This window comes from Cloeon dipterum, chromosome 4, assembly GCF_949628265.1.
Source record: "Cloeon dipterum chromosome 4, ieCloDipt1.1, whole genome shotgun sequence".
In the NCBI taxonomy this organism is placed as follows: domain Eukaryota; kingdom Metazoa; phylum Arthropoda; class Insecta; order Ephemeroptera; family Baetidae; genus Cloeon; species Cloeon dipterum.
In genome coordinates this window covers 20,873,912-20,899,392 of record NC_088789.1, presented here as the reverse complement: position 1 = coordinate 20,899,392, position 25,481 = coordinate 20,873,912, and the positions used below count along the sequence as shown (strand labels likewise).

Sequence of the window (25,481 nt, the reverse complement as noted above, 5' to 3'; positions counted from 1 at the left end):
TGCAAGCATATAAAAATAAAGCAGAACTCTTTACTAATGCACAGCGCGTCCGCAGCTAATTTTTTCCGACCCAGAGTGGTGGACAGAGATAAAAGGCGTTCGCGTAATTGAAAGCACTCTTCCTTTTCCCTCTTGCGCGCATAGGTCAGTTTCGTGCCGGAATAATAATACAAAAACACTCGCCGCGGGACTCAGGTGGTGGGAAAGAACACCGCCGGCGCCGACTTCCTTGTGCGAGGATGTGTTTTTCACATAGAGCGAGCGTTTGTGTCTTGTCCACAGCAGCGGGCACGCCAAACAGCAATTTCCGTGCCTCTGATGCGACGTGCTGATAAACGAGATGACCCACCGACCGACCGCTTGCCGCGCGAAACTAACTTACTTTCTGTGTTAGGAACTTGGAATAAGTTTGTTTGTTTGTTTGTACGCGATGAGCAAACGGATTTTTATTTTATTTCTTGCAGACTAAATTTAATAGTGGACGTTAAAATAGACTAATAATAATATGCTTGGAAACTCAAACCGTTGCTAAGACAGTTTAAAAGTATCGCATATTAAAATCAGTTATAATTTTGAATAAATTTTAAAAATGCCGAATAAAATCATTTGGAGCTTTATTTTATTAATAAATTAATCGTTGTCGCCGTTGTTGCAGGTGCGATGCTCAAGTGGGCAGTCGGGGCTGGCGATCACGCAGCGTCGACCGGGCGGCCAGAGGCTGACGGCCAGTCCGAGATCACCGACACACCCACGTCGAGGCCGCGTCTCAGCCTTCGACGGACCTCGGAGCGCTTCCACGTGCTGCCCGCCCGCGAAATGCAAATTAAGTGGGCCAACGTCAGAACCATTTGCAAGGTAGGCAACCGGCGTCACTCGCCAGCCACGCAGGTTGCGAACATCGGTCGTTCACTAGTTTAGAGGGGTTTCTGTCAGATTTATTTTAATTTTCAATTTTTTTAAATTTAACTCGTGTTTACTCTCACAATTATTCCGTATAAATTGAAACTAGAAAAATCTATTATTAAAGACTGTCACAACTAAATCTTTATTAAATGAAAAGCATTTTAATTTAATTTTTATCAAACAATTTAATTTTATTATTTAAATTTTTTATTTTAATATTGGCTAATCCTTATGTTTGTTGTTTAATACAATGATTTTTTGTTCAGATGAAAATTAATTTTTCTAATTTGCGTATGATATTTAATTTTAAAAATATATATAATGGTATACATATAGCCTTATTAAAATCTCATCTGAAGGGACTAAACTGGAGGAAAAAAATGCAAATTCAAAAAATATATTACGTCCATTCAAACTTTGCGCTGCTTATTGCTTGTTTTGTAAAATTTTTGAATTTTCTTGGGTGCCACATTTTTTTTTAAATTTCCAACCGTGTTTTTGGTGGCATATTTTAAATTACTTCTTTTTTCTCGCTTAAACGCGGATTAAAAAAATGGGTAAAGGTGGTGCAGCCACAAGGCGTGGCAAAAGGGAAACAAGACGCCGTGGGTGAGGAAAATGCGGCGTCTCTTCTCTTTATACATTTTTTATTTATTTTTTCACGGCAAAAAAGGAGCCACGACCTACAAAGTCGTCGGAAGCAAACCCACGGTGCGGCCGCTGCTCTCCGGTCGGGAAATGTCAGTTGCGAAAACTGGAATATCGCATTTCAAAAGTTTGTCGCGCGCGGAACACAATGCCGAGGCGGAGATACATCATGGGAAACAAGTCTCGACGCGAAAAAGGAACGAGAATAAGACTTCTTGGGACGAGCAGGCATTGTTGTCCGCGCTCGCTCGCAGCCGGCGCTGCACGCGGGTACATATTATTAAAAGGCAATGAATTTGTTTGAGAAGGCGAGCAAAAAAACACGCCAACGGTCCGAGATGCGATGGGATGGATGGGGTCCGGGCCACTCGGGTGCTCCAGATGCTCCCCTTTTGGCATTGTTGACGCGCCTCTCTCTCTTTCTATCGGCCCCTTAATTAATTTCCCATCGCGGCCGAATTAATCGCGCAATAAATGCGGCAGATTCAACGACAGCTCGCGACCGACCGCAATCGTCGAATCGTAAAAACTCCTTTTCCACGTTTCTAACGCTTCACCTGCTCCATTGTGCCCGAATTCGGTTTTCTCGGCCGTTTGCATCAGATAACGCGCGGACTTAATTTCTACCACGTACGTCGCAGGTAATTGCGGCAGAGATGCGAGTTTTCACCTGCGTTGCTCGTGCGATGTTCGACACGACGAGAGCATCTTCACCTGGCCGAGCTTGTAATCTATTTTTGGCAGAAAATGTTCTTTAACGTAATTTTACCGACACCTTGCAAGAGGAACAGATGATTTATTGAGCAAAAAGGTATTTTTATTTTTAGCCACCCTATAAACAATGGCTTAAAGATTTATTCGAATTATTTTCCTGCTATGAATAGCCCACGTTTTGTAACGCATAATATTTTTTACTAATTTCTTTCGTTTTTTAATGGTTTAATTGTCAGGAATTTATTTAAAAAAAATGAGCTAGATCGAGAACCGTAGACCGTAGAAATAAAATACAGCCCTAACCAGATGTTAAAAAATACTTTTTAAAACTGTGTTGTGTTTTAGTCCACAGACTGGGTCCTACCATCAGTTTTGAAATTTAAAAATGGTATTCAAAATAATTAAAATGTTTGAACTCTTTTCAATCAAACCAATATGAACATTTTGATGGAGAATTTTTAACATAAATCTTGTTTAATTCTTACTAATGACTCCCTATAATTATTTTTTCTTTGTACAATTTAACTAATGTCGTGACTTCAACCGGGGACAGAAAATTTTAGTCAGTGAGTCATTAACATCGATACTTTCCAAATTTTTATTAAATACATTTTAAGAAAAATAAAAACAAAACAATTATTCTAGCTTTAAAAAATCAAGAACATTGAACACAAGTAAGAAGCAGCCATGAAAATAAAATCCAGCTCTATTTTTCTTTATTTTTATTAAGTAGCTACATTGTAAAAATAAGAAAGATTTTTTTTGTTATAAAACATTTTGAACATAAAATTTTCGTTGCTGCAAAAACACCTGCATTGATTGTTCTTTTTTAAACCGTCCAGGATTTAATCCCACCTGCCCTGGAGTTTCTTAACAGAAATAATTACGCACCAATAATAATTAGTCGAACCAGCCGACGAAAATGTACCAAGATTGCGCCTGAAATCTCACCTGCTCTTGAAAATGCAATAAAAGGAAAAAGTCGGTTGGCCCGTAATGAATATGCACGGGCAATCGCAGGTGGTTTTGATTTGTCGGAGCCGTTGCTCGAGATTTCAGGCCGCAGGTGAACCCTGATTACGGTTTTCTCGAGTACTCAGACCGCACTCTCTGTTTGTTGGCGCAGGAGGGCAAGGAGAATCCGTCTTCGGAGCACAGACTGCGGCCCTTTGGAGCGGCGACCACTCAGCTGGAAATGGAGCAGCGCGGCCCTTTGGGCGACGTCACCAACCAATCGCCGGTCACGTCACCGAGGACGGTGGTGCCCGCTGAGAAAAAAGGTAAGCCGTTTATTTCCCTTGATCGAGTGGAAAGAGTGGCACGAACCATTTGATTTATGCCCGTCATTTTCTTTTCGCTGACATCATCTCTGCCAAATCGATTTTCTCGCACACTCGGCCGCAAAGTGAATTTCGGCCTTTTGGTGATGATCTGGAAAAAGGCATAGACCTAATTTTAATTTTGGGTATTAAACATTATATTAAAATTTAAAATATGCGTGTGAAGCCAGTAGATATGAACTAAAATTAGTTGTAATATTTGGCATTTTTCGAATTTATTAATATTTTAGTAAAGAGAGGTCTCACCACTCCACAAGCTAAATTTTTCTTTTATTTATTGTCATAAAGTAGTTAGTTGTAAAACAATATATGCATTGTTGACCACCTGAATGAGTGCACTCTTGGCCGCGGACCAAACTCGGCGTCCATTGAGTCTCGTCACCGCTAAATAATGGGAAAATTGGCACGAGGCCCCAGTAATTAATATCTAGGGGGCAGAAGGCGCCCTTTGTCTCGCTGTCATCAATAATGAAGCAGCAATTCCGGGCTTGTTTGCACAGCACACGGCGAATTTTCTTCTCCGCAACCCGCTTTTCATCGTTCAACGTGCTGTAGTTTTAATGAATGCAGCGCGAATTAATATTTTTCTCGCTGGTGCCCTATTTCCTTTTTGCACGGTGCAGCGAAGTGTGTCAGACATATTCAAGGAGATTAATTAAACTTTGTCAGAGCTGAAGATGATGCACTGCCGTTACTAACAAGGTGCCTTTTACAGCCACGCCGGCGAGAATACGAAGCCGACGCTCGGTGCCAAAAGCTAGGAACGCTGCCGATGCCGAAAACAACAGGTAAATTACACAAATTGATTATTAAATATTTACTTTCCCGCTTTTATTCTTCGATCACTTGTACTTGCAATTAGCGAATGTCATTTATTTTTCTTCATTTGCAAACTTTCCAATACCGTAAAATCGGGATTTGTTTTTCTCAGTATTTACGAAATGAATTAAATTTTAGAAATGAAATATGTGTTACAGAATTTCCCACAAAATTTAATTGGCTGTGTCAACTTACAAAAGTCAGCATTGCACAAACTATAGTTCAATGAAATTTCTCTGGGATCATTCCTGGTTATTCCTAAAAGGTCCTCATTTTTGAAGAAATGTGGTTTGGAATTAAACTGGAAAATAATTTTTTTAACTCAAATCTTATTAGATGTATAAGATTTTTTCATTAAATGATTCGTGGTTTTATGTATGATGGTCCCATGATGCCTATAAAAGCTTATAAAAATAGGAATTTCTTGTTTCACGGAAGAAATTTTATTAAATTTTTGAAAAATCCCCAAAGAAAAATATTGTAAAATTGTAAGATTTAATTATTTAAATTTGGTTTAAATGTATTGGTATAAACTATTTAAAAATTACTCAGAATAATCAAACCCTGTTTAAATCTTAATTTTAGTGATTTGATGAGGCCAAACTGCACGTCGTGCCACTCGACCCCGAAGCGGCGGCTGTCGAAACGCACGCCAAAGCGCAAGAAGACGATGGAGCCGCAGCTGAACGTGTCTCCGTTGAAGCCGTCCGATCTGTGCATCGACTACAGTCCGGACCTGGGCGGCAGCCTGCTCGCCTTGCGGAAACGATTGGAGGAGTCGGTGGGCAACCACCAGGTGGAAAATCCGCTCTACTTCGACCTGCAGCCCCCGGTGGGTGTGCCGTCCACCGTGTCGCCGCTGAGCCGGCGGGTGTCCAAACTGAGGCTGTCTACCCCCGAAAAGCCGCCGCCGTTGCCGGAGAAGCCACCCCCCAAACGGTCGGACAGCGACAACTCGGTGATGTCACAATTTGTGGCCAGTCTGAAGGACATCAACCTGTCGCCGCTGGACGCGACCATCACCAACAACTCGCCGCCGACCAGCAGCAGCGGCAGCAGCGGCGGCAGCAGGAAGAGGACCCGGCGCCACTCGGACGGACACACCCCCGTGGCCGGCGTGCAGCGGCAGCGCCGCTTCTCCGAGACGTCCAGCGTGTCGGCCAGGTCGGCGTCCATCGGCAGTTCAGGCCACGACACGACCCTCAAGGCCAACGAGGCGTCCATCGCGCTCACCCTGCCCACGCCCCGACTCACCCCTGAGCTCATCAGCTGGCGCAACAGTGTCGCCTCCAGCGAGGTGTCCGCACTCAACGAGACCTGGGACTCGCACCGACTGCACACCCTGTTCAGGCAGCAGGACAAGGCCCTCCCCGCCGACCAGGACACGCCGCCATTCCAAGTCACGGTGAGTTTTTTTACTAAACAGATTTTTTGAATTTTAAAAGTCCTTTGAATTTTTGTCTAAATATTAATTGCGTCTTGATGATTTAAATATTAAAAAAATGGCGTCATAATTAATAACTACCAAAGCTTGAAGTGACAATTTTAGGCCAAGTTAATGATTCAGACAGACAACATTGAGACTAAAGTATAATTAATATTAATTTTTCCTTGACGCTGTAATATTTAACGCTTCAGGAAAAATTCAAATTTTAAATTATTCTTTTGTCCACGGGAAGCTCGCTATTTATTGTCTAGAGATACATTTTCCAATTTATGGCTACATTTTGGCTTATAGAAATATTGAAAAAAAAAACTGTATAGCAATATCTAGTTTTATTTTATTTTTCATCATCAAAAGCAAATATAAATTACATTTTAAAAGAGATGGGCCCTTTTCACATTTTCAGATGGAAACAAAATCAATTGCGGACATGGCGCGGCAAGAGCCGTTCACGCCACTGAGCGCCGCTTGCGAGGCCACAATCCAACACGCGCGAATCGTCGACCTAACCAGCCTGACGAGCAGGGCAGCCACCACCTCTGGCGTGGACATCGTGTCCCTGATCGACACGGTGCTGAGGGAGGTGAGGGCCGAGGCGGACGTGTTCCACACGCCCGTGGTCGAAAGGAGCTTCAGCGAGCAGCAGTCGAATAAGGACAGTCCCGTCGCGCTGGTGGACAGGCAGTCGCGCTCCAGACGATGCCTTTCGTACGTCTCTCCGTGCGGCAGGCAAAGGTCGGCCCTTAACCTGACGCCCTGCCGGAAGAGAAAGAAACGGTCCAAGGCCAAAGGTATTTGAATTAATTTTATTTGTCATTCCTCTGGGAAATGGTGCAGTGGATTTGGAGCCAAAATCAAATTTACCGTCCCTCTCCTGAATGGAGTCACGTAGCGGCCATTTACGCAGCCTCTGCGTTCCTGCAATAAATAAACTATTTTTACGTTTCCCAGGCGAGCTGAAGCTGTCGCTGTACAGAAACGCAGGCTTGTTGACTGTTCATGGTAAGTGTGCGTAAATAAGTAAAATACGCGTGCCTACTGTGCGAGCCGGCTTTTCATTTAACTCGATCTCTTCCCCTTTTTGCAGTGATAAGTGCCACTAATCTACCCCAACGTGATCCTGGCAAACCAGCCAGCGCTTTCGTCAAAGTAAGTTTAGTTTTATTTTTAATTCCAGGCATTATTTTTTAATTTGAGCTTTGATACATCAGAATTATATAAAGATATTATAACAAATAGTTCAAAAGTGAAAAGGGATCAAGAGGTTACATTACCTGATTCAATTCTATCGCGGTGACACACTTATTTATACTATTTGACTATATAAAAAAATTAAGTTATACTTTTAAATATATTATACTAACAGCCAAAATGTTAATTGAAATAATTTAAAATTAAGTTACTAAAAATTTTTAAAATAAAAAATTTAACACTTTTAAAATGTAAAAAATGTATATACTAAATATTGCATACCACGTTTTTAAGATATTGATAAATATTTGTAACTACGTTTATAAATTTTCTGTTTAGATTTGCGTGTTGCCCAAGAAAGGTTGTGACGGCGGGCCAATTGGTGAGACGCAGCGGACGAACGTGCGGCGTCCAGCCTCCGGTCCAGCCGGTTGTCCCGTGTATCGCTTCGACCAGAAGTTTTCGCTCGAGCTCGACGCCGAGGAACAAGTGGCCAGCGAGTGCCGCGTACTTGTCTCGGTTTGGCTACGCCCCAGAGCGGAAAAACACCGGTGAGTTTGCTTGTTTTTCCTCTTTTGTTCCACGTTCCCTGCACCGCAGCGAGAAACCCTTTGCTTACTCGATGTTATGGAGCGTGAGGCCAAGGCACGGAGAGTAATTATGAGCCTCAATTAGGTGGCGGCGGCGGCGTTTTGTTTGACTTTTGCCAAGAGAGAAACCAACGCCGTGCTTAGTCCCGACGCGTTTCAATTTTAAGCAATTACCGCTTCGCCTTGGTGTTCGCTAATTGATTTCATTGATTTTTTGTTGCTCTGATGAAGAATATTTTCTCGCAGAGGAACATTGAATATTTAGCTATTGAGGAAAACTCGAAGAGAAATCCTTATTTTTATACGGCGTAAAATGAAAATTCAATTTAATATTCTGAGCTTCAGGCCTCATTAGCAATTTCTCACATTCATTGCGAAACAACACTGAAGAAAATGCACATTTAGAAAAGTGATAAAATCTCCAAAACACACAAAAATAGTTTTTAACGAATTGCAATACATAAAAAATGATTTAATTTCCTCTTGGAGATTTATTTTAATAGTTTATGAACTCTTTTAGGCCCACGTGTGGTTTTTATTACCACACCGCAAACAGATACAACTTCTTGCTGACGGTGTAAAGCATGCAGGGATGAGTTATTGTGCCAAACAATCAATTTTCACTCCCCTAACGAAATTAGAAAGCGCTGTCTCTGGATTAAACACATAACTCACCCTTTCAAGCGGCGTTTTCACCCCCTTGATCCGATAAATTGGCAACAAGGACGGCAGTTAGCCTTGCCTGCGTCACCTTTCTCGAGATGACAATCAGGGCGCGCCATGTCTCGATGAATTAGGCTTCAGTGTGGTGTGGCGTGTGTGTGCAAGTTGCGACGCCGGCCGGCCGGTCTGCAAACCGCATGCCGTAATGGCATTTTGCAAGGCGCCTCGGCTGTAATTAAGCTGCTGTTAAGCGCCTCCCGCAACGATAATTAGTCCGATGACCGGGCCGCCGGCGCAACTTTGCAAACACGCACGTCAGCAACTTGGATGCGGACAGCCTGGCGGCGACTTTTAATTCAATTCCGAAGGCAAAGTGGGCCAACGACAGCTTAATTACGCGCAGCAGCCGGCCGGCCGCTTCTTCAAACTTTTTAATTGTGCGAGTTCAAATTCCGAGCGAAGGTTACATCAAAGTGCTGAGAGGGCGCAGATGTTAATTTCACCCGTTTCAAAGGATCAACTTGGGGCATCTTTTACGCGAAAATTCTGCACTAACAATAAGGATCGCTGCACAGCTGTGGAAACAGTTTATTTGTCTCAGTCAGGCTTTCCTTAAATTTAAAAAATCTTCGAAAAGGCGATTTGGCTGCGTGCATTGCTGGCCCATTTCGTTTAGTTAACAACGAAAAGCATTGATTTTTGCATTTTTAGCCATTTTAATTTTTTTAGTGGAAAATATAGTGTGCCATATTGAAATTAGGGCCGAGAAATATTTAAATTTCAGATTTTGACAAATTAATAGATAAATTAAACGAACTGTCAATGTTTTTGCTTGATTTAAACTCCTCGATCTCTTCGTTATCTATCCAACTGCATGTTCGAATATCAAGTAAATATTCTTTACTAGCGAAACAACGTGATTTTTAATAAGGAGACAGATCTTGCTACTTGATGAGCATACAAATTTTGGAACTGATTTTTTGAAATTTGAACGGAACCGTGGATAAATTTAGCTCTTTTCCAATATAAAAGAACATCAAAATGATTTCTTAGAATTTATCTTAATAGGTGTACTTCAACATAACATGTATGCATTGTCATGCTCAAGGGCATTTTTTGCATTCCGGGACACACATCACTTGTGAGCCAACTTAATGATCGTTGATTTTCCAATTAATTAAATTTATCATATTTTATGCTTTAAGGAAGTTTAAATTGTTTCGAAAAATAACGATTTTCTTCAATAAAATGCCACTAAAAATATTACCAAAATGTTTTTATTTGACAAATTAACTTTAAGCTTTGGTCTTTAATAATTCTCTGTAACACATGACATAGCTTTATAAATATAGAATTAATTAAATAAATTGAATTTACTCTTATTACAAATTATTTAGTACTTATATAAGATATATTTATGAATATAAAAATTTTTATAAATTACGTATACCTAACATATTAATTTTTTTAATTATTTTATACGTTGAAAATCAATGTGTTAATTTTGTTTGAACACAAAGCTGATGTCAACATTGCATCGTCAAAGGAAGCCGGGTGCCGGGTGCAATCGACGGTCCATCTCGCCCCATCAAACGAGGGATGAAAGGCAAAGAAAGTGCGCTTATGTGGCAGTAACAGGGTCTTGGTGCGGCTAGGCGCGCGTTTGCATGCGTAGTGGGTGCGCGAGGGTGTACGAGGGTGGAAGAATAGTTTCCTCCGTCGTCACATACACGCACACGGAGAGCATTCCTCTGCTGCTTGCGTTGCTGCTGCTGCTGCTGCTTCGGTGGCGGCGGCAGTGACGCCACACGGATCAATATTGGGTCACGTGACCGGGCAGGCAAGCAACCCTTGCTTGCGCGCAGTGAGCACCCCCTGCTTGTTTTTATCGTCGACGGCAGCGGCAGCGGCGGCCCACACTGGCGTAGAGTTGCAACTTTTGGCCGGGGCTGCTGCAGCCAGAGAGCGAGCGAGTGCGAGAGCAGTCCTCCCTACGGTCGGTCGGTCGGTCGCAAAATCCGCCCCCCGAGTGGCAGTGCGCGCGAGTGCCCACCCAGCGCCCCCCGGAGCCCCGTGGAGGCCGTCCAGGGGCCGCTGCAGGCCGATGCCCGGCCGACGCCGTCTCGCCTGCGTGCGCGTGAGTCTTGAAATTTATTTTTTCCTCCTCGTCGGCCGCGTTGCCAGGCGAGGGCCCACCGGGGACGCATCATTTTCCGAGGGTGCATTATGCAAGGGACGCCCGCCGCCCGCCCACCCGCCGTTCGTTCAATTAGACTTTGTTTATCGCGCCTCTTAGAGCGGGCTCGAGGGCCCGTTCCGCCGCTGCCAGGTGCTGAATGAATGACGAGTGCATTCCGAACAAAAGCTCGTTTGATCAGCCCCAACAAAACAACCAAGGGGCACTTGTCTCCTTTCTTCCGTCTGATTTTCCGGCAAATCAACTGATCTAAAAGCACCCGATTTTCTTGCTAATCTGGACAAATTTTTTTTGCGACGCAGAACAAAAATAACAAGCAATTAAAATGTAATCAGATTTTAAAAAAAGCCAAAAAACAATACATAACAATATGTCTTGTCCATAAATTATTAAAATTAAAAAGGATTTATACTAGAAAATCCCGCTAAATCTTCAGTAAGAGCAAAAATTGGCCTTGGTAGTACTGTAAATATTTTAGAAAAGTAGTTGAAAAGTTAGCATGCTTTTCAAATGTTGAACGGTTCCTGCAATCTTATTTTGTTTCGCAACAAACACCGTTGGATAGATCTCGAGAGGAATCGAAATCTACCAAGAAAATAAGTCAAACTCTATAGATTTTGGAGGAAATCGGCAAGGACCTCTTTATATTATTACAAGTTGTAGACTAAATTGTCAATACAAAAAATTTTATGAACTGCTTACTGTAGCCAACAATTCTTGCGCTTTATCACATCAATTTAAAGAATAAAAACATTTGGCGTCAATCCACGAAAGTTTAGGATTATATGCTGGCCAGTGCAGCCATTAATCGTATCAGCCTGCCAGGCAATTCCATAAATTCACATTTCCTCTGTCCGTCTGTTCTGGAATGTCTCAATCGACTGGCTCACGGCGTGCTTTTCGCACTCTTGTGGTGAGAAACGCCGCGTGACCTCGCAGTATCGATCCGCGCTATGGCCGCAATAAAACGAGAACGAACGCGCTCTCTCTTGTATTCAAATCGCAGTAGTTGAGTGTGTTGGCGAAAATCAGCCCTTCTTTTCGGCCCCGCCGATTTTAATCCTGGACGCGGTCGGAGGTAGGCAGCCCGCGCGTGCAGCTGGGACGCGCCGGTTGCATAAGCCAGCTCCGTGTGTCAGCTGTGCGCGAGCGAGAATACGAGGAATTTGGCACCCGGAAATTGGCATCCGCCGCTGCCAGAAGCTGTTGGACTGATGGGACTCGAGATTTGATGACGCCGGGTGTGCCAAATTTGCCTGAAAAGACTCTCTGGTGGCTTTCGCCCACCAAATTGTCCGTGTGGATGATAATCGTCTAATTTTTCTGCCCTCCATGTTCGTTCGATGGCAAATTCTAGAAAATCCTGCTTCTAGAAAATTGTTTTACACGGACCTTAATGAAGAAAAATGTGGCAAAGTTCTCTCAGTTAAGCCGGGTTGAATGTTTCTCCCGTTTCCCTCGTTAATCTCAATTAGAGCGGCGTGGGGTGAATCAATATGGACCCTTGCGATTGCTTTTAAAATGTTTCTCAAAGCGTATCAGTTAAGTTCTACTTGATATTCAACATTTTTAACTACGTCTTAGTGATGTATGAGAGCGCTGCACCATCGCTCTACTATCTAGATCTCGCGAAACGTCGGCTTCTTTAGTATATACAGGCTTGCAAAATGTTCAACAACTATTTCTTTCGGAATAGTTTTTCACCGTTTTTTAGGGGTGATCTTCGTGAAGTTATGCATAATTCGAAAGCCTGGCATGGTTGATTTATAATGAATTTACGACGTTGTTGGCTTAAATCGAATCTTGGAGGGACGCTTAAAGTGTTACAAGGATTCTTGGAAACGTTTTATTTTACGCGGAAAACTTGCCAAAGATATGGAATCATCTTATTATTCTTGTCTTATTATAATAACCTATCTCTGATCGGAGGAAAATATCCTTTTTGCGAAATTTTGCTTTAGGCAATTGTTCAAATTTCCCACCAATTTAATTATCGCTCGTTTCGGCCAAAAACTCCATCGCATTGACATGTTCTGAGGTAAAAAAACATTTATCAGATCAGCTTGTTGCGTTGCAGTTCCACTGACCAGTAAAATTAGAATTTCTCAAAGAAAACAAATTATTCGTTTTGTGTAAATTAAAAATCGAACTGAAATCTCAAACCGCGTTCTCTCAGCTCTCCATTAACTAATAGAGTTTTAGATAAATCCCCACTCTAACTGCGTGCAAGCAGAAGAGCTGACGGTGCACTGGAATAAAAATATCAACTTGGCAGTCACCAACGCAAAAAATCATTATTCCTTCTGGAGAAGTGTGCCATCAAATCAGTTTCACTCTCGGCCATTGCATGAGTGAATTTCTCTCAAAACGAATCCGTGCAGTAAAGGCGAAGAAAACAATATCCATTGGAAGGGTCAATATAGCTCGTTCGACTCAATCAACTCGAGTGGGGCGCAAACATTCGTCCCCCGTTGCAGCCTTGCTCACAATAGGGCGAACAATGCGAGCGTCCAATCGCTGTTGTACTGGCAGGTCAATTCGCTCTGGGCACCGCAGGCCTGTCACCTCGACCCGTCACCGTCTCTGCCAGAGTCAAACACACCTGCCTTTACTTTGTTTGCTGCGCACCTCGCATTTCCCATTCTGTTTGCCCGCACGTACACGGTGCATCTTGTACTAAAGAGCAGCACCTGCGAGTGAGTAACGAGCCTTGCGATCGATTTTTTTTATTTCGGAATTTCAGCCTGAGATTTTTTGTGGCTTTTGATACTTTAAAATTCCGAAATATCCTTAATGCCAATGCATAAATTGATCCTTTATTAATGATTTAATGCCAAAATTGACTTGTATAAATATTCTGGAAGGTTAGCATGCTTTTCAAAAGCTGAGGACTGTCTCCGTCCTTAAAATCTCATTTCATTTCACAAACCTTTAAGGGGAGGAATTGTTATTTGGAAGGAAAATATGGTTAAATGCTATAAATTTTGGAGAAAGTTGGTGTAATTTGAATTTAAATTGTAGCAAGGTACTCTTTTAATGCAGAGGTAGAGCACAAAATTTAAAAAATTCTTTTAGACACACATTAAAAAAAATACAGAGTACATACACTCTGCACGAAATTAGAAACAGAGGGAAAATTCTTCGCCTCCTTTCTTTGAGCAAGCAAAGTGAAGACTGCTTTTGCTGCTTTGGCTTCCATGACGATTCGCTCTCGATTTTATCTGCCTTTGTTCGAGAAAGAAGCCGTTTCTTTTCTCTGCGAAAAAAAAGAAATCGGCTTCAAAGCCGCGAAAGTTTTTTCCGTGCACACACCGTCGACGACGACGGCGTTGCTTGCTGCTGAATAAGTAATTTGCCGTGAAAAACGCTAGCTATTGTGCATCCCCGCCTTGATGTCTTGCTGCTACTGCTGCTGCGTCAAATATTAAAGGCCTAAGTAGCGCGTTGTTTTGCTGCCGCCGATATCATATTCAAAAGCCACCCCACCCTCATCCCCGTCGGTGTGTGTGTTTGTTTGCAAGCGCAACAAACTAACTCCCGCGCTCACTGTCATTTATAATTCATCGGCATGCCGAGATTAGGCTCAGGAATACATATATGTCACTCGTGTGTACGCTTTCAGTTAATTATTCACTCGGCCGTGAGTGCTGTCGCCCCGTTTAATGAATTCACTTGCATCTGCAGCGCTTAGGCTAATTGTTTTGCAAGCGCTTCATTCCATTTTGCCACTCAGTAACTGAACCCAAGCACTGATTTACGTGCTGAGGTTTATTTAATCAGAATGAAGTGGCCAACTTGACCCATTTTTTCTATTTATTTGTTAAATAGTAGATGAAGGGAAAAGCAGCTCACAGTTAGACAATTGCTATTTTTTTGGCAATAATCACCCCTTCAATTGAATTAATGGGAAAATAGATTTTGAAATGTTATGTTCATACAAAAGGTGCAGAAAAATAATCGACCATCAGTTTTACACGTTCCGAATTATCTATTAAAAAGGATTAAAAAGGTATTTATTGTTGCCTGGAGTGTTATTTTGTAATTTAAAGAGGATTGAAACTGAAAAGCCCCTGAAAATCCTTGCTTTCAATGCATATAATCTAATCCCTAGGGTTTCCCTTAAAGCCAAAATTTAACTTGATTTTGAGAACATTGGCTAGCAACCTTTCCAAATGGTAAGGACTGTCTCCCTACTTGAAATCTTACTTTATTCAACGACGCACAGTTTCTCTAAAACATGCCACGCACCGTTGGAAAGATCTCGACGAGAGGAATAAAAGTCTGCCAAGAAAATATGGCTATAAGCACTGTAAATTTTTGTGAAAATTAGCAAATTTTAATTGAAGCAAGCTCCTCTTTTGACTGTTGCGCATTGATTAACTTGTCACCGTAGACAACAATACTAATAATTTTCAACTCCCTGCATAAATCCACTAAAAAGTTAAATTTTGGTGAGTAAGAGAGACTCTATAAAAAGAACATTCCCTTGCATGCTGGTGATATGAAACGAAACGATCATCAGGGGAAAGGGCTGGAACGAATGGGGCGGCGAAGAGTGTGCCACGTATTGATTGGCGCACATAGCTTCAGTAAATAAAACATCGGCGGGTTGACCGAGGAGTAATAAACAAGGGCGGAAAAATCTTTGGTGCCCAGGTGGATATTACCTCCGCTACGCTGGCTCCGCGCCAAACAAACTCGTGCAAATCATATTATAGAGCCTGCTTGACTAATCTCGTTCATTTTTCTCTTGTGTTGTTGCAGAAAAAGCGAGTGTGTGGGATGCATGTCCTTTGGCGTCGGCGATGTATTTAAACAGGTAAGCTGATTTTAATTAATTTATGCCCGAGGCCGGCCAGGCCAGCCGCTCGGTCCGAAACGTGACTGCCCATAAAGGCACATAAATTTCACGAGCCCGTTGCAAATTTCATCAAGTCGCAGCGCTGCTATGTTATGGCCTACCCAGCCTACCGTAATTTGGCTTCCTTCTTGCAAATGTGAAAATTAGTGCGTACCACCGAACCGACACAAATGTACGTGCTTTGTTTGTTGTTTCCAAATCAACCAGCGAAAGCTGGATTTACTTTTTTTGAAATGTGTAACCCCTGATAGCGAACAACTCTGCGTTTAAATTACAATTTTAAACGTATCGATTTTTTAATATTTTTCTGCCAAATATTTAAACATATTTTAATTTTTTTGTACTAACTGCTAATTGGTTAATTAATTTTAGTTTTTAAGTGTACAATTTTCATTCATATTTGACTTCATATTAATTGAAATAAGTTGGGTTTCGTTACTCTTTTATTTAAAAAAGATCAATAGATAACCACATATTATGTGTCTCTTTATTTTGTCTGATTCATTTTCCCGATTTTTATTCTCAATAGCAAATCAACAAAATATCTGAAAGGACACAGTCATGGTTACAAATTCATCATCTTTGTCAAAAGCACAACAAACAGAGCATGCAAAGTCTAGGCTTCTCCAATATCGCATTAGCGAGGTCTGACGTCACTATAAAAAAGGGTTGAGCCCGTACCCCGTCGGTGGCTGTATAAGTGATTATTTGCGGAACTTTTAGGCGCCCGAAATAGCCGCACGCATCCGTCAATAATAGTCTTTGCAAAAGAAGAAGAAGAAGAAGAAGTTAGTTTCTCCAAGTCTGATAACCCGTCAGACTGAATAAGAAGAAAAGAAAGTCAGTCGTCGCCGAGTTGGCGATTCGGTTCGATTTTATCTCGAACTGCAGCGGAATGTCCCTAAACAAAGACAGGAAGAAAAATCCGTTAACACCAAGAAATGTTTTCCTCATTCCTCGAGTTCAAGTCGAAAAATTTATGTCAAATCCGGCTATAGAGCAGCGACACACACACACACACACACACACACACTCAAAGGTCACACCGTGACCCGGCGGCGTGCTCGTCCAAGGCTGACGTCAATTACCGCTCAGCCGGCGTGGCCGAAGCCGTTTTCCCGCGCGGATATGACCCACAAGCAACACACCACCTATACCATTAGTTCTCTCGCTTAACTCTATTTTCGCGCCGCTGGATCAATGGAATGCTCGGCCCCAGCGATAAGCTTTTATCTCTCTCCCGCACCTTTATTTATGGATGCACGTGCATTTGCCAAATTAAAAAAGCTCCGGCCCGCAGGCTTGGAAGCCTCCCTGGAGGCACACGGCGGAAAGTGGAATGGGTTCCTGCACTCTAGAAGAGGTGAAGTTGTGCAAATTTTAACTTTTTTTTTCAGTAGCGAGATCAAAATGATTTTGCTCCCGTGAGATGTTTATGATCTAGTACCTCTTGCGGATGCTTAAAAGGCCAAGCTGGAAAGATGCAGATTGTATCAAGTAAAACGTGCCAAAAGTGGGTCAGCCTATTTTTAGCCCCCGACCAACCCTCCCCGGGAGATTTGTGATTAGCCAATGCCTCAAAAATTACGGTACGAAGCATATCTCGGATCTACAAAGGTTTTGGCGAACCTTCTACACCGTTGACGGCCTCCATTGCCGCTGCACAATTTATTATTTTGCACTTGACGTGATTCCCGAAAAGCGTGAGGTGAAAACTGCTGCCTCAAGTGGACAAAGGAGGCCAGCTTTTGAAACACGCGAGGAAAAATCTTGATCGCTGCCTCTCGTGCTGTTGGAAAATTAACAAGCATATACCGATACAAAACTCTGCCTTCTACTCGACACTATCTCAAAGGGAAAATCGCTAATTTGCACACACGGTGAGGGATAAAAAAGACTACACATCCTCTCAAGATAATTTTCAATGAGGTGTGTTATATTTTTTTTCTAAATATTTGCAGATTTTAGAATATTCCATTTATCAAGCATTAGTTTTTCCACATTTTTACAAAATGAACATGGGCTGTGAATTCTAGCAGATGATTATAATTATTGCTGAGCTCCCAATCGTCACAGGACCACAAATCGTGCGATTTGAAGCGATTTGAGTTTTGCATTATATCGTTTAGAAGCGTCAAACACTTCCAAAACCGTCTAAAAAGTAAAAAAAAATTGGTTCCAAAGGTGCATTGTCCAGATTTTATTTCTGCTTCATAAATAAAAACTGCAGACGTGTATGATATAAAATCATTCATTCCTTTATGAAAGAAATGTAAGAAATGCCGCATATATTTTTCAATTTAATAATTTCCACTATAAAACCCTCTAGTATCCTTTTATAGAACAAAAAATGCAAAAAATCAATGGTCAGATAGAGAATTGGTTATCATTTCCGAAAAACGGCTGTTTTTCTGTATCAAAATAGTCGACTGTTTTTCCTGATAAAAATTCAATTTAAAATCCGGAGTTAATGCATTATCAGGCTTATTGTTCTCTCGTCAGACTGATTCCCAGATGGTCTCTCTCGCGGTTATTGATTTAATGCAAATGCGGTTTTAAGCGGCGGCCGCTGGGACTGCTTAGCGAGTGAGAAATGAGCGTGTTTTCCCCGAGCGCCGTGCCAAATGGCCAAACACGGAAAATAAACTGAAAAATAAATGTGCCCCAGCTCCTCTGCGCGCGGGAATAAATGAGATCCAGAAACGAGAGAATTCCTGCGTCTGGCGTCCTGGGAAATTTACGCACGCGGCCGTTCCAATTTCTGCTCTTGTTGCCACTTACTTGCAGCCGTCGCTGCCGGCGAATTTCGATCCGCGCAGACTTGCGGGATTAGCACGCTGATCTAATGCTTCCTTCGCAAACAAACTCAATTGGCGCACAATTTCACACTGCCTTCGAATTGGTTCACTGCATTTTGAAGATTTTATCAAGCGTTTGTAAAAATTGAAATTGACTGAGAAATTCCGATGGGATTTGCATTTCTAATTCTAGAAGAATAATTTTTTATATTTAAATTAAAAAGTGAGGAAGCAAATGTCATCAATTAATCAAATTTTGGTTTCTATTTGCCCACGAGATATTCAGAAAAAATGTTAAATCTCACTCTTGCTGTTAAACAAACACCTCTAAAACCACTGAGAGCACCAGGAGAGATTGAAAGGTGTGCAGTTTTTACAATTTTTAGGGTTAGAAGTTGAGATTTGGCGGTTACAGTACAAGCAAATATTAAAAAAACTACTTTTTCAAATTTAATTAGAGCAGTATTTGAATGAAACTATCCCTGCTTAGAAAATTTCATTAAAGTTTGTTCAAATGTGATTCAGCAATTAATTACTTATGTTAAAAATGCTCTAATCAAGAAAATGCCCGAAAGAAAACTGTAATATTTCATTTAATCTCTTTTGATTGAGCTCGTGACGAGAGGAATCGTAACCAGACACTGTTTTTCCTTTTTTTTGTATTTTCGCCACCTGCAGATGTGAACTGAGAACCAATTTTTTAACACAAAAATGATGAACAATTTTTGTAGGGACACGCGGACCGATTGAATATCGTCAATTTTGCTTATCGTGAACCAAAACTGTCCAACGACCCGTGGATTTCGCTTTTACAGGATGTTTTTGATTTTATGACAATCTCACCTTCTGTTTTTTAATTTATTTTTAAATCACTCTCCCATTTATAAATTTTCACATTTAGAAAAGTTCGTCTCGCTGTAAAAATTATTTTTTCATATGTTTTGCAGTAAAAGAGTTCCTTTTTGTTTCGTCTGAAACTTAAGGAATCTTTTGAAACGTCTCAAATGCTTTTTTCCTTTTTTATCTACCTAATCGTCTAGAAAATAGATGTTTCAGAGGAGCAAGCAAGTTGAGATGTACAAGTTATCTCGTGAAATTATTACGCTGTTAAGAAGCACTTTAGTGTGCTCACTCTGAAGCCAAGTTTTTGTCACGCGAATTCACTCTGGTGGCAATTTAACTTTCAACAAGTCTTTTTGGAGCAAAAGAAAGGCTGCTCGGTGGAGTACATGGCGAGCAAGCAGCAGAAGCATCGAGAACGAAACAAGAGAAGAAGCGAGCGTCTCGGCTCTGCTTTAACTCGTCTCACTTAATCTCGGCATATATATAGCCGCTGGAAAAGCACGAATTTTGAATAGTGGAGCGGACACACGAGGTGGTTCGCAGGCTTCCGGATCGATACGCGAATAGTAAATCCACTCTGACGGGCTTCGCACTTTAATAGCGCGGCGCATTCCTGCACTAGACCGGCGCGTAATTCGATTCTCATCTGAATGGGACCATAAATAAATTGTGGCTTCGCGTGAGTCTCGTTTTCGTGAAATATGGCTGGAGGAGCAACAAATTGCCACCGCTTGTCTCGTTGCATAATTCGCTCGATTTCCCGGGCGCGAAGTCCCGCGAGACGCCGTCTCTTTCCACACACGAGCCTGTTGAAATCGAAATAATGATAAGTTTGCAACCGCACGTTTGACCTTTGGCTTTTGTTCGGATTGCAGGACGTGCGCGGATCTTTCTTGGTACTTTCTCCGAGCACAGGACGCTCCCAGAACGTAGCTGTCACCAAGTCCACCGGCCAGTTAACAGGTATGTTGAATAATATATTGCAGATTATTGTTGAAATTTTAAAATTCAATTAAAAAAATTTAATTAAAAGTAATAAAATAGTTTATTTTAAATACTCACGTTTATTTTATATATTTCTTTTAATTTTATCCATATACGTAATATTATTTATTAATTTATTATTATTAATTATTTATATGTCTTAATTAATTTGCAATAAATTAAGCCGCATAAAAATATTTAAATGTTCAGGGTGTCAGCGAGATATATAAATCTCTCTAGAGCAATTATTGGTGCTATATACTTTGAGGATGAAAGGGTTAACGCTAGATGAAATGGTGGATTCAATTTAAAAAGTTAAAAATAGTTAAAATCTATCTTCATGTTAGAGAGTAATGAGCTAAAAGGATTTTTCTGAGGAGTAGCAATTAATCTAGAAAATTACCCAATTGATTTTAGTCCCAAAAAGTCTCGAAAGCATTTCCAACCTGGATTTCCGTGTTTCAGGATCAAAAAACAGCAGTGAGATGGCGGAGCACATGTCAGACTCGAGCCTGGACGATGCTCGCGAGAACGACGCAGTCACGCCCAGACGTAAGTGCAAATAAGCCCTTCTCTCGCTCTCTTATTCTCACTCAGTCAAACGCAAACACATTTCCATTTTTAATAAAGCCGCTAGAGGAATTTTCACGGGGGATGTTTGTTTCTAGGTCACGACAAGAGGCGCTCCGGATACAGAAAAGCCTTCTCAACACCAAGTGAGTATTTTTCTCTCTCCACTGCGCGTCGTTTGCGCGGAGGGCACTCGTTCGCCGAGGGTTGCTCTCTCGCCGCCGCCGACGCCGCACACACACCCCGGGCGTATTTTTGTACGAAAATTCTGACGAGTTTGTCTGGTTTTTCCTTGTCCTGCAGGCACGCAGACCGAGGACAATACCTTCTTGTGTCACTTGGAGCTGGAGCCACCTGCCGATGAAGGGCAGAAGCCGAGTTCCGCCCTGGGCAGGACGCCTTTCACCACCACCAAAAAACTGATGCGAAAGCAGGGCACCGGCTTTGGCTTCTCCGTCGCCTGGACCCAACCACCAAGGTGAGAATAATTTGCTTACACTCATCTATTTTTATACCAGCAACTCTCTTTGTGGCAATATGAAGGAAAAAATGTTCTTTTACAACGTAAAAAAATAAAAATGAAAAGGTAAGAACAATAGGACAAAACTCATTCTTATTGTTCTTGTTAAAAAATTTAACTACCTGTAAAGCAAATTTTAGTATTGAAAAACAGCAAATAAATAGAAATTTTGGACAATTTTCAGTTTAAGAATTTTTTAGGTGATAGTTCCAAGTCTGATTTTTAAATGACAATTTTTAAATCAATTTTCAAACTACTTACAAAGCTAAAGAGAATTGAATTTTTTGGGGAAAAATTCGTTATGGAGTGTATCAGTGTATCGTAAATTTCTGTGCTATTGATAAATAAACTGAATTCAGAAATGCACTTTTTAATGTTTCCATTTTGCATATGACCAGGCATATCAATTTTTAGCAAACTATAATGAGAAAGAAGCTATTATAATGAGCATTTAAATCTTATATTACAAAGCTGCATAATTGTTTCTACAGGATATATAATTTTTGAAAATATCGACCAGATTTTTGAGTGATCATAGAGTTAAAATATAAATATCTTCATTTATTGAAAATGACATTTTATTTGTAGATTTGTAAATAATACTTTTGAATAATTCAATTTTTTAACAATAAAACAAAAATAACCCTAACAAAATAAAACAAACAAAATTCTCAAAATATATTTAGTGAAGGCCAATTCGTGCGACGCGCCAATCATTGCTCTGGGGTCGGTGCTTTCAAACGAACAAATAAAAATGATGTAGTATAAAAACTAATATATTTACGAATTTGCTTGCAGGGTCGAAAGAGTGGAGGTTGGGTTGCCCGCGGACAAGGCCGGCATGAGGCCAGGCGACTACATCATTTTCGTTGAGAACCAGAACGTGGTGACCATGCCCGAAGACGCCATTCTCAATCTGATCAGGTTGGTATTACATTTCATCCACCGAACGCACGGCACAAACGAGGGCTGCTGTAGGGAGGGGGGCGCATTTGCGGCTTGAAACCAAACAAGTGGGCGATTTGGCCCGTTATTCGCGCCGGCCCTCGAGATGAGTGTCGGGCGCGCGCGGTCTCTCGAGGCCATTTTGTAATTTCCCATTAAGCCAGCCACCGGCAGGCTGGCGCAAAGCACTGAAATTTTGATGCGGAATAAATCTCAGCACATCCGCAGTGCGCGGCGTGTGTTTTCTCCCGAGGGAGTTACCCCCGGCCGAAGTGCACGCGTTTTTTCAGGAGAATTTGAATAACGGCTAAATTGTTTCACGCGTACTCCCGCGGGGGCGGATTGAACCGCAAAACGATAACGCCTGTTGATTTATCAGATCAGCTCTTTGTTTCGATTGGAAAGAGGATTTTTTCAGTCTGGGAACGGAGCAATAGTAATTTTGGAACAGTAAAAAATATATTTAATAAGTGTATAAAAATAATTACTTCAGGAGGGCCGCTCTGTTACGCTGCCTGTTAATGTTTTGGCTGTTAATTGCATTCACAATTTGCGTAAGCTCTTAGTGTTCGAAGCTGCCAGCAGATGGTGCCACCGAATACTTACGATATTAATGCTCATTCGATCTTCTACGATATTCAGGATCTGCACCTAAAATTATTCCTCTTGATGTGTAGAAAATTAATATCAGTTCAGCCTATCAATGTACCATTTCTTCAAATATTTGCTTAAAATTGTAAGAGACCGGTTGCTCCGTCTCTTAGCGGCTTTGAACACTAAGGGACTAATGCAAATAAATTTTTCAGCTATAAAAACATTATAAAATACTAGATCTCTTTGGACACTAAATATTGAACCGCATTTTTGTTGAATAATGTTCTCTAAAGATGAGCATGGAAGCAATATAAAATAAGTTTACAGAGCAAAAAACAAAATAAAAATTTCAAAATAAAATAGAATAAACCAAACTAAACATTTTCAATTTTACCTATATTTAATAAACAAATTTTGATTATTTTTATTGGCCTGTTTGAAATTGTTTTCAGTGTATCAAATATATTTTAGTTTGTTAAAATTATTTGACATTAGTGGTTTTTAAGCTGCTGGTTATTACTTTATCAACGCATGAATTTAAATTTGGTTTCTGGCTGTGATTGCAGATTGGGCGGCAACAACCTGACCCTGGAGGTGTACCGGCGCACCACGCCGAACGGAGTGGTGCTGCAGCAGCCGCAGCAGACACCCGCCGTGCCGATGCCGCCGCCGGCGACGCGGCGTTCGGCGTCGGTGACCGACTGCAGTGCCACCACGTCCGACCTGAGAAAAAGACTGCAGCTGCCGCAGGTCACCTTCTCCAGCGAGGTGGGTTCCGGCGTGATCGTTTGAGCCCGACTAGTTTCTTAGCGATGAGATTAATACAAATAATCAAACAAGTGCCCTTGTTACCATTGTGCCAGTAAACGCTCGTTTTCCACACGCTGTACATATTATGCTGTTTGTTTTTGCCTATTATTGTGTCATCTTGTACGTACGCCTGACTATTATTTTTAAGTGAATTAAAGAACACGCATTTTGTGATGCCAGCCCCCGGCTTTTTTGTGCTATGATTTGCATCATTAAAAAGATGTTTATGTTAATTTATGCCTTATTTCCTGTGTATTTTATTTCGTTTTTAAACCCTTTATCGCATGAAACAGAATTTTATTTGCATAAATTTCAACCCATGATTTAGAGCTAGTCGAAAATATAGCATGCAACCTGCGCAACAGGCGCGACAGAACATTTGCCTACATCACGAAATGCTGTTGCCTTGCATGACATGTGTGTCGGAAACTCGTTCGTGTCCGCCTGTGCAAATGCAATGCAAACACTTTCTGCTCTTAACTCTGGCAGGCGGTGCTGAGCACCGACGACGCGCGTAAAAGGGCCATCTACCAGCTGCTGCAGAAGCTGCAACAGTTTGCGCTGGCGATGCGTTTCGGCGTCGACCGCTTCCTCGTGCCTCTCGCCGACCGCAAAGACCTGCTTTCCTCGCAGGATCACTTCATTCTCTTCCAGAACAGTGAGGAGGTGAGCCTTTCTCGTCCCCTTCGTGCGAGCGAATTTGGCACCTTAAATTCGTGCTCTTTTCCTTATGCAGCTGGTCATGCTCACTGAGGAGATGCTCGAACAGATGCTAACCGACGACACAGACTCTCTTGGGCAAAACCTCGGAAGGGTTTACGTCAACAAGGCAAGCGTCTTTATCGATGTGTCTGGTTTTAATTATTCATTCCCCTGAGCGTTCAAAAAGAAAGATTTCTCATTGCACTCCTTCTGATTAATTTATCATAAGTTTTAACCTCGTACAGAACAGTACCTGGTTTTTATTTTTGTTCAGCTAAAGCAGCTAAAGAAAAAAAGTCTCTAGTAGACAATTAAAAAAAGTTTGTGTCTCTTGCGAACACAAGAAAAAAATGAATAATTAGGATAATTAGTGCCTCTTGCAGATCCTAAAACAAATAAATGTCAACTTACTGTTGTTTTGCGGTTCAAATGCTTAATAGAGTTGTTTGATGACACTTAAAAATAAATATTAATTGAATCAATAAAAAATTTAACGCTACCGAAAAACACAAAAACTAATACTTGGTAAAAAAACGTCAACCTAAAATGGCTGAGAAGCTGACTGAATTGAAACTCCACAATCTTTAATAGAGTAGAAAAGAACCTATCCCATTTAAAACAATAATTACCATGAAAATCTGTTGCCGCCTTGCAAAGTTATATTATGAAATTTATACAGGCAGAAATCTGGCGGCGTAAAGACAAGCGTTGTTGTTTTAGTTAATTATTCACGAGAGAAGCACTCACTCTGTCAGTCCTAATAATTTATTAATTTAAATTGCGAAACTTAGGTGCAAGCGCTGACGAATGCGTACCGCAAGTACTGCCTGGGCCTGAAGAAGGCTGATTGCCTGTTGGCGCAACAAAGCAGCCACCCCGGTTTCATGAAAGTAGTCTCCGACCCTCCAATTCCCAAAAGACGTCCAGATCTAACTACCTTCCTCCACAAGCCTCTCGAGGTATGCGATTTACTATCTCTCTCTCTCTCTCTCTCTTTCCCTCTCTCGCTTTCGCATCACAGCAGTACGGCTATAAAAACTCCATTTGCAGCACTACCGGGAAACTTTGAAGCTTTTGCAGACCGTCCTGAAAAACTCTAAAGTTAATGATGAAGAATACGCAGCTCTTTCAAAAGTGGTCCACGCGTTCGAGGTCACTTATAAGGATATCACGGCCAATTCCGGCCTCATGGAGCCCGACTCTGAGGGCAAACCGCTTCTCTCCATCCAGGATTTGGAGAGCAGACTCGTCTTCACCAAATGCAAGGTAAACAAACACCTACGATCCTTTTTAGTTAGAGGTCTCGGCCAGTTTTAATCATTTGGGCAGCCGCCAGCCACCGTGA

General features: G+C 41.5%; 1 protein-coding gene across 7 annotated transcripts in view; it reads left to right on the top strand.

Moving 5' to 3' along the window:
• The window catches only part of LOC135941683 (uncharacterized), a 57,970-nt gene that overhangs the window by 15,956 nt on the left and 16,533 nt on the right, over positions 1-25,481 (top strand). For all 7 annotated transcript variants that reach the window (XM_065487321.1, XM_065487320.1, XM_065487319.1 and 4 more), the window contains exons 2-20: positions 656-855; positions 3,392-3,545; positions 4,321-4,393; positions 5,010-5,829; positions 6,275-6,659; positions 6,820-6,870; positions 6,956-7,017; positions 7,399-7,610; positions 15,274-15,328; positions 19,887-19,974; positions 20,461-20,547; positions 20,664-20,711; positions 20,869-21,043; positions 21,884-22,009; positions 23,191-23,392; positions 23,924-24,100; positions 24,171-24,263; positions 24,928-25,095; positions 25,187-25,402. In XM_065487321.1, the coding sequence (XP_065343393.1) occupies positions 661-855; positions 3,392-3,545; positions 4,321-4,393; positions 5,010-5,829; positions 6,275-6,659; positions 6,820-6,870; positions 6,956-7,017; positions 7,399-7,610; positions 15,274-15,328; positions 19,887-19,974; positions 20,461-20,547; positions 20,664-20,711; positions 20,869-21,043; positions 21,884-22,009; positions 23,191-23,392; positions 23,924-24,100; positions 24,171-24,263; positions 24,928-25,095; positions 25,187-25,402 (3,387 nt within the window). In that variant the 5' untranslated portion in view covers positions 656-660. The remainder of the gene's footprint in view (positions 1-655; positions 856-3,391; positions 3,546-4,320; positions 4,394-5,009; positions 5,830-6,274; positions 6,660-6,819; positions 6,871-6,955; positions 7,018-7,398; positions 7,611-15,273; positions 15,329-19,886; positions 19,975-20,460; positions 20,548-20,663; positions 20,712-20,868; positions 21,044-21,883; positions 22,010-23,190; positions 23,393-23,923; positions 24,101-24,170; positions 24,264-24,927; positions 25,096-25,186; positions 25,403-25,481) is intronic.